Consider the following 14107-nt stretch of genomic DNA (forward strand, 5'->3'; position numbering starts at 1 on the left):
GCATTGAGGTCATACCAATGATATATAGAGCGCTATATAAATGCCAAATAACATAACATAACAGTTGAAACTTTCCAACACCTGTCCTGCAAACTAAGTGGTAACATGCATTGCGGGTTGCCTTTGTTACTTAGGGGATCAGACATTTTCTAATTTTTTATATTTCTATTTTTCATTTGTATAGCACCCAGACCTGGATGTATTATGGTGCTTGTACAGGAATTGTGAGAGAAAACAGCAAATAGCATTTAGTACATACAGTACATGCAATAGCATAGTCCACAAGGTGCAAGACCACACAAAGGGTCACAAACAAAAGGGTATATCTTGAAAATACAATGAAGTGAACTACCTTCTTCAGGCGCTTACTGAGACCATTGCCCTCATTACAAGTTCCCCGGTCCGAGAATAAATGCTGAAGAAAATGCCGGCAGTTCCGGCACAAGCATTATTTCCGGAACGGGGAAACACAAGTTTTCCGGTGGGTGCAGTGAGCTACCGGCAGGCCTGATCTGCTGGGGTTTCAGGCCTGCACCGGCAAATAAATGCCAAAATTGCTGGTATTGGTACTACCAGTGGCAGTAATTCTGGCAATCCCATCCATGGAGTCCTAAAGAACTCCATGGAATGGGAACTTACTGGTGTCTCTGCCGCCCGTAATATCCTGGTAATACTGGGATATCAGGCGGCAGAAACAGTAATGCAATTTTGCTGTTATCCTGCCGGAATTACCAGTAGGATACCGGAAAAACTGTAATCAGTGCCCATGTCTTAATGGTGCTCCAGAAGGAAACTGAAGAGTTCTCTTTGTGTAACCGTTATCTGAGTCTCAATCCCATACTTGTTTCTAATCAGCTCAGTGTTGGTAAAATAAGTATCTTGGTACTATGCACCACGCAAGAATCAGATTCTATGCAGCAGTGGAGAAAAGTCTGATGCATAGAACTTGCCAGTATGCATTCACTAGAGGGGAGAGCATAGTCAAACAAGCCTGGATCAGCCTTGCCCCATGCCCGGCAGCTAGCAAAACCCCGAATGAAGCTGGAAGTTACTTGGCTTGGCATAGGCGCCTATGCCAAAGCTGTAGAGAAGCTCGGAAACTGAAGCATAGCTTCGCCGCACTGTCAACATTTAAGAGATTGTGTTTGAAACTCAGAACAGGGTACTTTCCACGCAAAGCTTGGCGAGGCGCTAACTTGAATGAGTCTATGGGTGTACATTTCTGCAGGCGGAGTGGTGCCATTGTTGCATATCCTTACCCAAAGGAGATGGGAACATAACCTAAGTCCGGGTGGGGCACCCTGTGCGTTACTGGCATCAGTCATGGTCCATGGAGGAATTTCAGCAAAGAGGAATCAAATGCTTGGGTCTGCTCTCCTTCTTACTCAGCTGGCACTGGAAAAGTGGGCAGCCATGGAGGGACCTGTGCCACTCAGTCCTTAATAGATACTTTCACAATTGGCTTTTGAGCATCTTATTATACGCTTCTTATGGGCAGTTTTTATCATTTGATTGTTAGAGAGCTGAGTTGGCAAGGGCACATGTTCACCCTCAGATGGGAATTCATATATATGTTTTGAACCGAGGTAAAATGGGACAGGTTGTTTGGCTCTCTAAGACTAAGAGCTCCCGCTGAGGGTGTGGTAGTATACATGGGTATCCAGTTAATATGTCGAACGCATTTTTTCGAATGACAATAATGTGGAAAACATTTGGCCGAAGAAAAAAAAATGTGTGTTATTTTTTTAATTTAAATGCTTTTTTGGTTTTGTGAGTAAAATAAAGGGTTAAAAATAAAAATAAAAAGGGGAGGTTGGGGTGGGGGACACCCCCCATTTCAAACAGAAAATAAAAAAAAAAGACATTCGAATTTTTTTTTTCTGGCCAAATGTTTTCGACATTATGGCATTCGAAAAAATGTCATTCGAAATAGTCACTAGGAACCGTATACATGTTTGCCGTCCCCTTTCCCACTCCCTGGCATCAGCATCCTGGGAGGCAAGTGTTTAGAGTGCGGCAGGGGCACAGTGCCAAAGTGACAAATTTGGCAAGCCTATCTGGGCGCAGTAAATTGCATTCTGTTTCTTAGAAAAACATGAACCGATTCATATTGTCTACCTAGAGTTGCAAGCCATGCTCAGTCAAAGTCTTCTTTGTGTTCTTTTTACAGACATCCCCTCCGCGCCGGGGCAAATCGTGCCCACCAGAAATACAGACACCTCCGTGGTCGTCACCTGGGAAGAATCTAAAGATGCCAAGGAGCTGGTTGGCTATTATATCGAAGCAAGCATCACGGGGTCCGGCCAGTGGGAACCGTGCAACAATAACCCAGTTAAAGGCAAAAGGTAGGCGCATATTCATAGCAGAGGCAGAATAGCCTGCCATCCTACACCACGTAGTGCCTCTCTACTCACCCTCTCCATCACGCCCTTTCTACTTCTTCACCTCCACTAGGCCACTGTCTTTTACTTGTTACCTCACTGCTATCAGGTTCACTGTAACCACGACCCACAGTCAGCCTGTCCTATTTTTTGTCTCCCTTGTCTTTGCCTGCTCCTTCTTGGTGTCTCATGCAACCAAGTATGCTGCTTGTAACAGCGCCATGATGCCCATGGGCTGTTTGTGCGCTATATAAATGTAATAAATAAATACATAGCCTGCCGCCTCTAGTGCTGTGTTTGGCCAGTTTCCCTCCATCGTTAGACTGCCCTTATGCCCAAACCGAGGGGCAGGTGCTCTCCTAAAACGTGCCCCTCCACTTTCAGAAGTGGAAGTGTTCCAAGATGAAGGAATTGCAGAAATCTGAACCAAGTACCATTAATACACACATTTGTCCCTGGGGGACAACCATTATTATTATTTCAGCTGAATTGAAAAAGGTGGGCTTGCATCCTAGGACTCCTTTCGGAAGTGAAGCACCCATTTTGATGCCCAAAAATGGTACTGACTGGCAGCTCTTTGCCCACAACCCCCCGCCACCCCTCCGACACCAAACCCACTAGGGGGGGGGGGGGTTGTGTGTGTGTGTGTGTGTGTGTGTGTGTGTGTGTGTGTGTCTGTGTGTGTGTGTGTGTGTGTGTGTGTGTGTGTGTGTGTGTGTGTGTCGGTGTGTCTAGCCGCTTTGTAGACATCTATCATTTAGATATATCTTTTGAGCACCATTGACTTCTTTTGCACAAAGGAAAAATAGAGCCGAGCGTAAGTAACCTCGTTAGGCGCTGTTGGCCAAGCTACAGTAAGACACATGCACACGCGGTGCCTACTGATATCATGTGTCCGAAATACCTGTATGTCGTCAAGTGCAGAGTGCATGGCCGTGCCACGTAATTCTGTAAAAACCTGCAAACATGAATTTGCAAACTTCCCAGAGGGTGTCAAGATTGAAAGTCTGTGTCTGGCTTCCTTTTCAAGTGTGTGGCAGAGCGCAGCACATGCTTTTGCTCATACTTACTGGCCTGTTGCGCCCCCTATGTGTTACCTCTTGCCCAAAGTAGGACTGTGCCTCTCACTCAACCCTTTATGGAATTGTTCTGTGTTGCGAGCACCAGGGAAAGTCCTAACCATTCCTCCAGAAACATGGAGGTGGTTGCAGTGTTCCAAGCCCTATCAATGTCTGCATGACAACAACCAGGACTGTACCTCATGTATTATGTACAAATGTCAGCAGCGGCTGATGTAAGGGCTGCACCTCAATTCGGCCAGGCTACCTTCCACAGTATTTTTTCTTGAAGGCTTCATTTCATATCACACTATTTCTGTGATTTGGAATATTCTCACAAATCATTTGGAATCTAAAAGGACCCCAATGGAAGAAGGACCGGTTGCTTCCTTTAACCCTGGGATCGCTTAGCTTATAGGCTTTCAGAATGAACGTCGCCCTCCAGTCGCCCCCAATGCACTGGAAATATATGAAGCAGAATAATCTGAGGGCATCTTTGGTATCTTACTCCTTTCCCTAAACCAAAAGGGTTCATTTGAAACAGAGAACCAATTTATTATATGGGTTTGGTGGTGTTTGATCGTCTGATAATTGATCACAGCAAACTGACCGAAAAGAAAATTCCTGCATGCTATCAATTATCAGAGGATCAAAGCACACACCAAATGTGCTTACACCAACCCAAACCCCCCGACCCCCCACTCCACTCCCCTACATACCTGTTTGACCCCTGCAGCGTCAGATCCGTCCCTCTAACGTGGGTCGGATCCAACGCCGCAGGGTCCCTTTTTCTTTTTTTTCTTTTTTTTTCCGGTTCCCCACCTCCCATGTTGAGGAAGCGGGGACACCCCCACTATCCCCAAGGCCAATACATACTGATCATAAGGAGCGAGGGACACCCCTGCAACCCCTGCTGCACAAGTTCGGTATGTATTATCCTAATTGTCCATTTTAAATCGGCCGAATGGTACGGGCCAAAATCGGTCAAATGTACCATTCCACCAATTAAAATCGAACAATTATGCTAATACCATTATGTATACTAGTAACTCTGCCATTAGTTTATTTGTTATCAGTCGAAATTGAAACATGTGACAGGCAGACTTTTTTCTGGAAAGTTCATTGACCTGCATACACATATTTCTCAATTGCATAAGCATGACCTGTTTTCTTGTCCTCTGCGTGTCTTCAGATTCACCTGCCATGGTCTTCTCACTGGGGAGAAGTACATCTTCCGGGTCAGAGCTGTTAATGCTGCAGGACTCAGCGGCTTTTCAAAGGATTCGGAAGCCATCGAAGTAAAGGCTGCACTCGGTAAGATCCATTTGCTCGTCGTGCCAAAATATGTCTCACAAACTGGAGCCCACCAGCGCCTCATAAATGACATTAGAAAGAACCTTTACAAGGGGCAGCAGTTACATCATTAAAGCTGATAAGATCAATTTGCATTCCTCGCCATCTTGCCTTCCAAACATTGCCCTTTCATGGTGAACATTTGGCCTCTACCATCCCTGAGCTACTGCAGGTATTTTTGTGCTCAACCTTTAACAGTCCCACCTCCCTCAGAGGTTATACAGTGCCACCTCCCTCAGAGGTTACATGCAGTCCCACCTCACTCAGAGGTTATGTAGTCCCATCTCCCTCAGAAGTTATGCAGTCCCATCTCCCTCAGATGTTATGCAGTCCCATCTCCCTCAGATGTTATGCAGTCCCACCTCCCTCAGAGGTTATATGCAGTGCCACCTCCCTCAGAGGTTATACAGTCCCACCTCCCTCAGAGGTTATACAGTGCCACCTCCCTCAGAGGTTACATGCAGTCCCACCTCACTCAGAAGTTATGCAGTCCCACCTTCCTCAGAGGTTATGCAGTCCCATCTCCCTCCGAAGTTATGCAGTCCCATCTCCCTCAGATGTTATGCAGTCCCACCTCCCTCAGAGGTTATATGCAGTGCCACCTCCCTCAGAGGTTATACAGTCCCATCTCCCTCAGATGTTATGCAGTCCCATCTCCCTCAGATGTTATGCAGTCCCACCTCCCTCAGAGGTTATAAACAGTGCCACCTCCCTCAGAGGTTATACAGTCCCACCTCCCTCAGAAGTTATATGCAGTCCCACCTTCCTCAGAGTTTATGCAGTCCCATCTCCCTCAGATGTTATGCAGTCCCACCTCCCTCAGAGGTTATACAGTCCCACCTCCCTCAGAGGTTATATGCAGTGCCACCTCCCTCAGAGTTTATATGCAGTCCTACCTCCCTCAGAGGTTATGCAGTCCCATCTCCCTCGGATATTATGCAGTCCCACCTCCCTCAGAAGTTATGCATAGCCGGATCAAATTCAGGATTGCAAATTACTCTTACTGACCGATGGGGACATCACAACGTAAGAGTTGTCGCCCCCAAACATAGGGTTTAGGATACAAGGAAGGGGCCAGCCTACCCCAGGGAGGCATTGCAATGTTCAAATAACAATATGAATGGTACTGTGTGTATTGTAAAGATATATGGCTCAGCGTAACAAGAGCAACCAATGTCAGGCGGTGGCTTGTACCCAAAGAGTGGTGTCCTGCCTCTGTTGCAAGCCAAAGGGGCTCTCCATTTCGATTAACTGATGTGTTCCTACCAAGCCACCAGTATAGTTGTTGTGCCAAAATGATACCTCAGTCAGGGACCATAGTGACTTGGCCATATCGCTCAGCAGTGGTGTGAAACCTAGTGCGACCATTGTGTTTGGATCTATCGCTTCTTGCTGAGTCCATGATTTTTAAGTAGGGGCCTCATCACGAGTTGGGCAGTATCCTGGCGGTATTACTGGTGGAATACCACCCAGGCTAATAGCGTTACCGCCACCCGGTCCGGTGCTATTAGCGCTGGATCAAGGGTTGGGTGGTAATGGGTATTCCCCATTCCCCAATGGGTCCCTTGGACCCAATGGGGCATTTTTGGCACAATTAGCGCATGGTACTAGCGTCCGAAATGGTTGTTAAATTGGCATATTTACACCCAGCTTAGAGCTGGGGGTAAATGGTGCCAGACTTGTGATTGGGCAGACCCTTATATGTGGTAGCATTAGCGGTACCGCCGCATTTAATGGCTACTGCCCAACTCGTGATGAGGGCCCAGAGTTTCATTGACAGAAATCAAATTGTGTTGTGAAAACGTGCAACACTTTTCTTTGCAGAGCTTGGCGTTGAGCAGCTTAGAAATAGAAAAATCTAGAACATCTTGTATGTGGCAGGAGAATACACCCTAGACACATATTGGAGGCTGCAAATCACTGTCTGATCTTCACTTCCTTACTATGTTGAGGAACTGCAGGAGAAGCTTCTATTTCATACGAAACTTAAGCTTCCAAGTAATTTTTCCTTTTTAAATCTTAGTTGAAGCGTAAAAATTGTCCGTACTATGTAAAGTAATTGGGACCCAAACAGGGTCAGGATTTTGTTCTGTTGCCACCGATTTTTGGCACTCATTTCCTCATGTTCTCCGATGTCCTCTTATCTGTTGTGTCCATTGCATCATGGAGCAGGTTCGCAAAAGGAAGGTTGATGTAGGCCATGAGTAATCTATGCTTTCTTGTAGGAGTAAATTACAAGCACATGGTATTTGCTGAGGACCACAATAGGCGTGTCGCAATAAGGTTTCTGATGAGCATCCTATATGCCATTAGGCCTAATATTCCTCATGGCATAATGGCTATAGGGATTTATATCTGGGAAAGCTTTTTGAATCGCCACATTCTAACTTCACTCGGTAGCCACCTTGCCAAGTACACAGCGATCTCGTGTTTTTTCTTTGTATTTTACCAAATGAAATTATCATTGTTGTTTGATAATTACGTGACATCCTGTTTTGCTCAAACAGCCGCCCCAGCCCCACCTTACAACATCACTGTCCTTGAAAGTCATCGCGATTCTATGGTTCTGGGATGGAAACAACCTAAGTTCATTGGTGGGGCAGACATTTCTGGCTACTACGTGAACCTGCGCGAGATTGTTAAAGGAGTCCCAGGAACATGGAAGGAAGCCAACATCAAGGCTGTCAGTGAGCGGGCATATAAGGTAAGAGAAATATTAGAAAAGTGTTTAGTGTTATTCTTTACAATTCTGCAAGATATATGTTTGCCATGAAAATAAAACAGATGTTGAAGTGAGTAGGAACTGAGGGGAACTGTGTTCCACTACTTTAATTTTCAACTGTTAATAGTTTTTTTCCCCTCAACATTTATACATTTCAACATTACAGTAGCAGAAAACCATCCACTCCCACACTCCTTAACAGTGTCACATAGATTAATACAGTTCCAGGAATCTGCTCCAAATGTCCTCAAACGACTTATATTTCTTTTGATGCCTGTCTCCATTTGCGCAAGTTAATAGTGTCTTTCATTTTTACAACACTTTTAACAATTCTGGAACTGTACTTTTTGATTTTTGAAACACCTCTTCATTTTACATGAACTCTCTTTGAATCTAATCACTTAATTTGGGTTTCTGCTTAGCTGCTAAGCAGTAAAATAATGTGCACAATCTTTTTTCACTGAAAACATTATTGATTTTTAAAGTCATCACACATGATATCAACAGTCCTGATCAATTGGTGTATACACAAATCATACCAGTACGTTTGCCTACTTTATAGCTAAGGGACTTTGACTCAATTCAGTGTGTTTAATTAGTCTAATCTGTGAAAATAAACTCAAATAAAAGTACAAAGCAAAACATGAACCAGCTAAGATATCAAAACACAACCAAAAGTCTGCAGGTTCTGACTGAACCCCTAAATTGGCATAAAGGAACTCATATCAACCAGTCTGTGGTGTTTGGCTGAACAAACATTTGCTTGCACAAATTTGATAAAGGTCTCCAGGAGTCTGGCTGCTTAGGCCTCCCGTTCCACACAGCTGTTATTTTCTCCGTTCCCGCTGTATGGTGCAAGATCTTTCTAAGTTCACGAAAACACCCTAGCCACAAAACCAAGAAAAACAATCCTGGAGCGCCCTCTACTTTTTGTCCTTCTGACCCATCTGCCCCACGCACAGGATCCCATCAACACGTGTGTTTTTCAATGCTACTCTCATGCCCACACAATTCTGCCCGGGTCACAGTTCACCTACATTTTTCTTAAAATAATTTTACCTGTGATAACAAACTGGGGCACCTTTTTTGCATAACTCCTATCTGCCACAGAACTACATTTTGCACGTCCCTGCATTGCCTGCCCCCACTTCAAATGTAATCTTAACTATAACTTTTACGGTATCCAGTTAAAATTTCGAATGAACAATTTCGAATGCCTTTTTGTCAAAACAAAAATGTCCCAAAAAAATGTCGAATATATTTTTTTTATTTTATATGTTTTTTTGGGTTTAGTTAGTAAAAAAGGGTCAATAAAAAATAAAACGGGGTTAGGGGGGAACCCCCCATTAAAAAAAAAAAAAAAAAAATTCGACATTTTTTTTCCAGCATTTTTCATTTGAGAAAAATGCATTCTAAATTGTGACATTCGAAAATGTCACTATTAACCAACTTTTACATTGGCAAAAAAGAAAACATGTGTCATTCCTTTTACCTTAACTTGCAGCTGATGTCAGCGAACAGGAATATCTGGAGTTAGTGTTCCTCGTCTCTCCCTTACCAAGCACTGCCTGCCCGATAATGCACCCATAGGGTCTTTTTGGAATGTTGTTATTTACCTTTTGAACTCGAGCCAGAAAGAAAGAATGAGCAGCACAGAGTGGGCGTTGCCATGGTGTAAACACGTGATCCAGTTGCTTTACCTCTCACCAACGGCGCTCGGCATGTTAACTGATAGTGGGAAATCCATAGTAACTTATTACCCCTGGATCTGGGTCACATTCCTCAATATGTTTGGGAGGATCTCAGTGGGAATGGAACAAGACCAGAGAACTCATTGCATTGCGTTTAATTTTAAAGAAATGAAAGGGATCGGTGTGATCCCTGCCCAGGCGCGTACCTCATATCACCAGCACGATAAACAGTCGTGTCTCCCCACTTGATGGGACAGGGCTTCTGTGCATGTTGAGTGCACTTCCTGCTGCAAAACGTAAAATGTTCTCAGTTTTCACTCTTGCTGTGCTAACTTGCACCTCAAACCGGAAGGCAAATGCTGGAATTCATGCGAGCAGTTTTCTTTTCTGTCGCAGCCCCACACTGACTTGGCTTTTTGCATTGGGCCGAACCATACTTGACATCTTTGTCACGTATGCAACACTGTCTCTGTAAGGTCTCGCTGTGCCAGCTGGTGTGGTTGGAAGAGATCGTCTGGTGAATGCCATCAGTTGCCTTCAAGACCGTTGGTGACGACAAGAGCTAGATAACTAAGACACCTTTATTTTCTTATCCAACCCAACCATCCGGCGGGTTTGGTACAGGAAGCAAAAACCCGGGTAGCTTGTTAAGTATTTATTGTGTATTCACACATCTCCGTATTGCATGTTGTATCACCTGCCGGAATATCGCCATATCAACAAACTGCCTTTACCACTAGTCCCATCCTTTCAACATGGGCTAGTACACAAGAAGAGTCACTATCTGAAAAATGTCATTCTTTTATGATAACATCAGCAAAGAGGGACTTCCTTAAAATATTGCAAGGGAAGCAACTCCTCAGATACAACCTCATGTAAACTGATCTAAAAGGTCTGGCATTTGTTGCTGAGGGCGCCCAAGAAGGAGGTGTGTGCCTGGGTACATCCCACGCATGCACTCTGGTGTTTCTGAATTGGATGCTGTGTAAGGCGTTCACTCCTGTGCTGTTCCTGGGGGTGGTCCTAGCATATGGAGGAAAGGAGTCTTCGGACTAGGAGTACAGTAGTAACTACGATGAGTAGCTTTTACATTACATTTAGGTCGGAATCAATTATAGACAGGCACAAAATAACTGCTATGTCTCAAAACATCTGCTCACTCACATAGGATTTATAATCACACATGAGAGATGCAGTGCGGTCTACAGGCTGATTCAGTTTGTTTGTTAAAAGGTGACCTGTCCCGCTGCCTCACTGTGTATCTTTTCATATATGGGCTATGACAAGTTCGGAGGACTGGGTATACCGTGCGTTCTCGTTCTAACTGTGTGTAACCTTGTACAAAAACAAAGGGATTTAAATGGAAAAAGCAGTTAGGGAAATGTTGAGGTTTGAATTTGAAAAGCGCAACACCTTAAATGGTAACTTAAGTGTTAGGTTGTATTGCAACCCTAACTCACTGGCATTTGCCTTTTCTGAGGAGTTACACATAAACTCTTGTTAAGAGCGATTTTCAGAATTAGCACTGGTGTGGGATTCTAAGAGTCCAACCTAGTGGATTAGCAAGGGGTTTTCAGATTTGGGGCTTACAAAACTCTCGCTGGGTAGCATAGGCCGAGGAGTAAAGCTTAAACTTGGGAGGTCAGGGGTTTGGTAGAGTGGTACAATTAACAACACAGATGCTATCAGGTTTTAGCAGTCCACATAGATGTACATAATGGCCTATTGCAAGTAAGTTAAGGATACTTTAATGTAATAATCTAAATGCAATATATATATAAATATATATACATTTACACAAAGTTTCAAATGCTATGCAAAGATACGCAACGTTTCAAATACTTATGCAAAGGGCAAACACTTCTGTTTATGGTAAAGCTAGGGAAAGGAAAGGGGTCAGTCAAATAAACACTGTCAACCTTATAATTATAAGGTATTACCTCACAAGCTTAGGAACTCCTTCCCTAGTCTGACAGTTCATGTAACAATGTTCTAATGTGGTAGAACACAGGTAAGTATCTAGATAGCACTTAAGGAAGTCCAAAGGTACCCCTGTAAAAATACTTATGCCAACAGATAATTTTTTAAAGAGTCAAAACACACTTTAGTTAGAAAAAGGGTCTTCCGAAGAGAAGGTGATAACTCCCAATTCCCACTCACTGAGAGATCCCCAGAAAGGAATTCCTGACCATAACTCCACCACCCAAGTCAAACAAGAAAAGTTGCAGTGATTGGACTCTACACCCATTTAATCCTTTTGGTGAGAGGGTGGAGCCGAAAGCAGCAATTACACTCATCTGTCATGAACCTCCGAATTCGACCCTTTTGGACTTCGTGGTCCATGATGCACCACAGCGTAAGCTCAGTGTTGCCTCCAAGATGACCGACGGGCCAGAAATGCTGCGCTCTAGCCTTAACGCGCAACACACTACCTTCTAGAAAACAGGCACGTCCCCGCTGCTCTGCACATTTCAACACTTCTGCTTGGAGTTGCTAGACGTGTGCTCGAGTCCGTTATCCGTGCGTTCTACAGTTTCTACCTTTCTTTTCTCCTTCCTGGAACCCTGTTTCAGATTCCTACGTTCCCGTAAGTCATTTCCCTTTTCCCGAATTCCATCTTGCCTTCGGTGCCGTGTACCTACACCTCCGAGCGTAAACTCGTGCCCCTCCTTCCTGGATCCGTGACTACCTTCCTGGATACTGAACGCCGTCCGGTTTAGGCGGCCGGCTACCCACGCTGGAACCCAAAGAGCCGTGCTCCAACCTGTACAAGTCTCGAACAGCGAGAAAGAAGGAACTCGCTTCCAAGAAGTCCACAAGCAAGGAAAAACAGGTGAGAAAAAGAGAAACTTCTGACAGATTGAGACGCCAAATACCTGATATTGAAACAGACATGGAAGCCGCAGTTCAAGGCCTCATGAGAGGTATGCAAGAATGAACTACAGAGGTACAGAACCTCAAGGCAGAAAACGCAACGTTAAAACAGCTAGTTTTGTCCCGATATTCCCCGGTCAAAGAAAGCGTCCTGGTTGGAGGAGTAGTGGACAAATATGATGGATCTTCAAAATCCCTGCATTCCATCCTTGACTCCTGTCTAGTGCACTTCACCTTCAAGCCCTACTACTTTTCCACACCACGAGTGAAGGTCGGATTTATGATATCTCACCTCACGGGCAATGCCTTAACATGGGCGACTCCCTTAGTTAATTCAGAAGACCCGCTCCTGGATAATTACAATGGTTTGTGGATGCCCTTAAGGCCATGTTTGATCGACCAGAACTTGTATACAGTGCACAAGAAAGACTTCTTGAATTCCAACAAGGCAGTCAAGATATGCTCACTTATGTGACCCGCTTCAAGCAATTAGCTAAGGAAGCCGATTGGTCTCAAGAGGCTAGTTTCACTCTTTTCCAAAGGGGTTTGAATGATGAAATAAAGGACGAGTTATCCAGAGTAGCCCGTCCGAGTTCATTCCAGGCCCTTATGGACCTTTCCTTACAGATAGACTTCAGGATCCAGGAAAGAAAGGCAGAGAAACGGATGACTAAGACAACATCCCCAAGGGCAACAGCTGAATACTCTTGTCCTAAAGAAACCTCTGCTCCACGTGCCTCAGAACCAGAACCTATGCAATTGGGTGCCTTCCATGGCCCTATTTCTCTGCAAGAAAGGCTCCGTAGGATCAATACCGGCCTTTGCATGTACTGCGCCTCTGATAAACATCTTGTGAGAGAGTGCCCAACAGCACCACCCCGACGTTCAGGAAACGCCAGCTCCCGATCCTAAGCGGAGCACAGCTTCGGGAGAAAGATGCCTGCTCCGCATCCATTCCTTCCTTGAACACTCCAGGACAGAATACCTTAGTGGTTCTCCAGACATTCTTGACAACTACTGAGAAAGAATCCTTCCCCATCCTGGCTCTAGTGGACTGTGGTTGCATGGGTATTTTCATAGATCATGACTGGACTGTCCCTCATAACATCCCTCGAGAACCCAAGGCAATAGTTCAACCCGTAGAAGGAATAGATGGCAGACCACTATCTTCTGGACCCATTACTCACCAAACCAAGGAACTACAACTCTCTATAAACAACCATCAAGAAAGGCTCCTATTTGACATCATAAAGGCTGCTCATTATCCCATGGTTCTAGGCATACCCTGGCTTCAGAGGCACAATCCTTACATCAACTGGGCCGCTGGATCCCTATTTCTGGGTTCTGGATTTTGTATGAACCACTGTTTGTCTCAAGACACAATTCAAACCCTTCCAGTGTGCTCCCAGAACCACAAGCAAGTCCAACATTGTCCAAGTACCTGAGATCTATCAAACATATTCAGATGCGTTTTCAACACCCATTGTTCAAGCTCTTCCGCCCCATAGACCTGAGGATTGCGCCATTGACACAGATGCCTCGGCCGTGATTCCATTTGGAAGAATGTTCATATTATCCGAACCCGAGAAGAAGGCGCTACGAGAATACCTGGATACCAATCTGGCAAATGGGACCATCCGGCCTTCAAAATCTTCAGCCGGTGCTTCTCTGTTCTTCGTTCCAAAGAAAGACACTAAAGAACTTCGACCTTGTTTGGACTACCATGGTCTCAACCAATGTACCCTCAAAGACCGCTATCCACTACCCCTCATTTCTGACATCCTGGAGGCAGTTTGTGGTGCTGTCATCTTCACTAAACTCGACCTTAGGGGTGCTTACCATCTCATTCGAATAAAGGAAGGTGATGAATGAAAGATGGCCTTTTAGAACTCCCTTTGGCCACTTCAAATATCTGGTTATGCCCTTCGGTCTCCCCAACGCCCCTGCAGTCTTTCAACAATTTATGGATAGAGTTTTCTCTGACATGCTATTCCTCTTTGTCATCCTGTACCTGGACGATATCCTGAT

The 14107-nt window shown here is 44.7% G+C and overlaps 1 protein-coding gene across 2 annotated transcripts in view; it reads left to right on the forward strand.

The window, feature by feature from the left end:
• MYOM1 (myomesin 1) overlaps window positions 1-14107 on the forward strand; it is a 526093-nt gene that overhangs the window by 427049 nt on the left and 84937 nt on the right. For both annotated transcript variants that reach the window (XM_069620852.1, XM_069620853.1), the window contains exons 17-19: window positions 2171-2345; window positions 4632-4753; window positions 7300-7496. In XM_069620852.1, coding sequence (XP_069476953.1) covers window positions 2171-2345; window positions 4632-4753; window positions 7300-7496 — 494 coding nt within the window. The remainder of the gene's footprint in view (window positions 1-2170; window positions 2346-4631; window positions 4754-7299; window positions 7497-14107) is intronic.

The sequence above is a fragment of the Ambystoma mexicanum genome, chromosome 5q (genome assembly GCF_040938575.1).
Source record: "Ambystoma mexicanum isolate Mex_15411 chromosome 5q, UKY_AmexF1_1, whole genome shotgun sequence".
NCBI lineage: Eukaryota > Metazoa > Chordata > Amphibia > Caudata > Ambystomatidae > Ambystoma > Ambystoma mexicanum.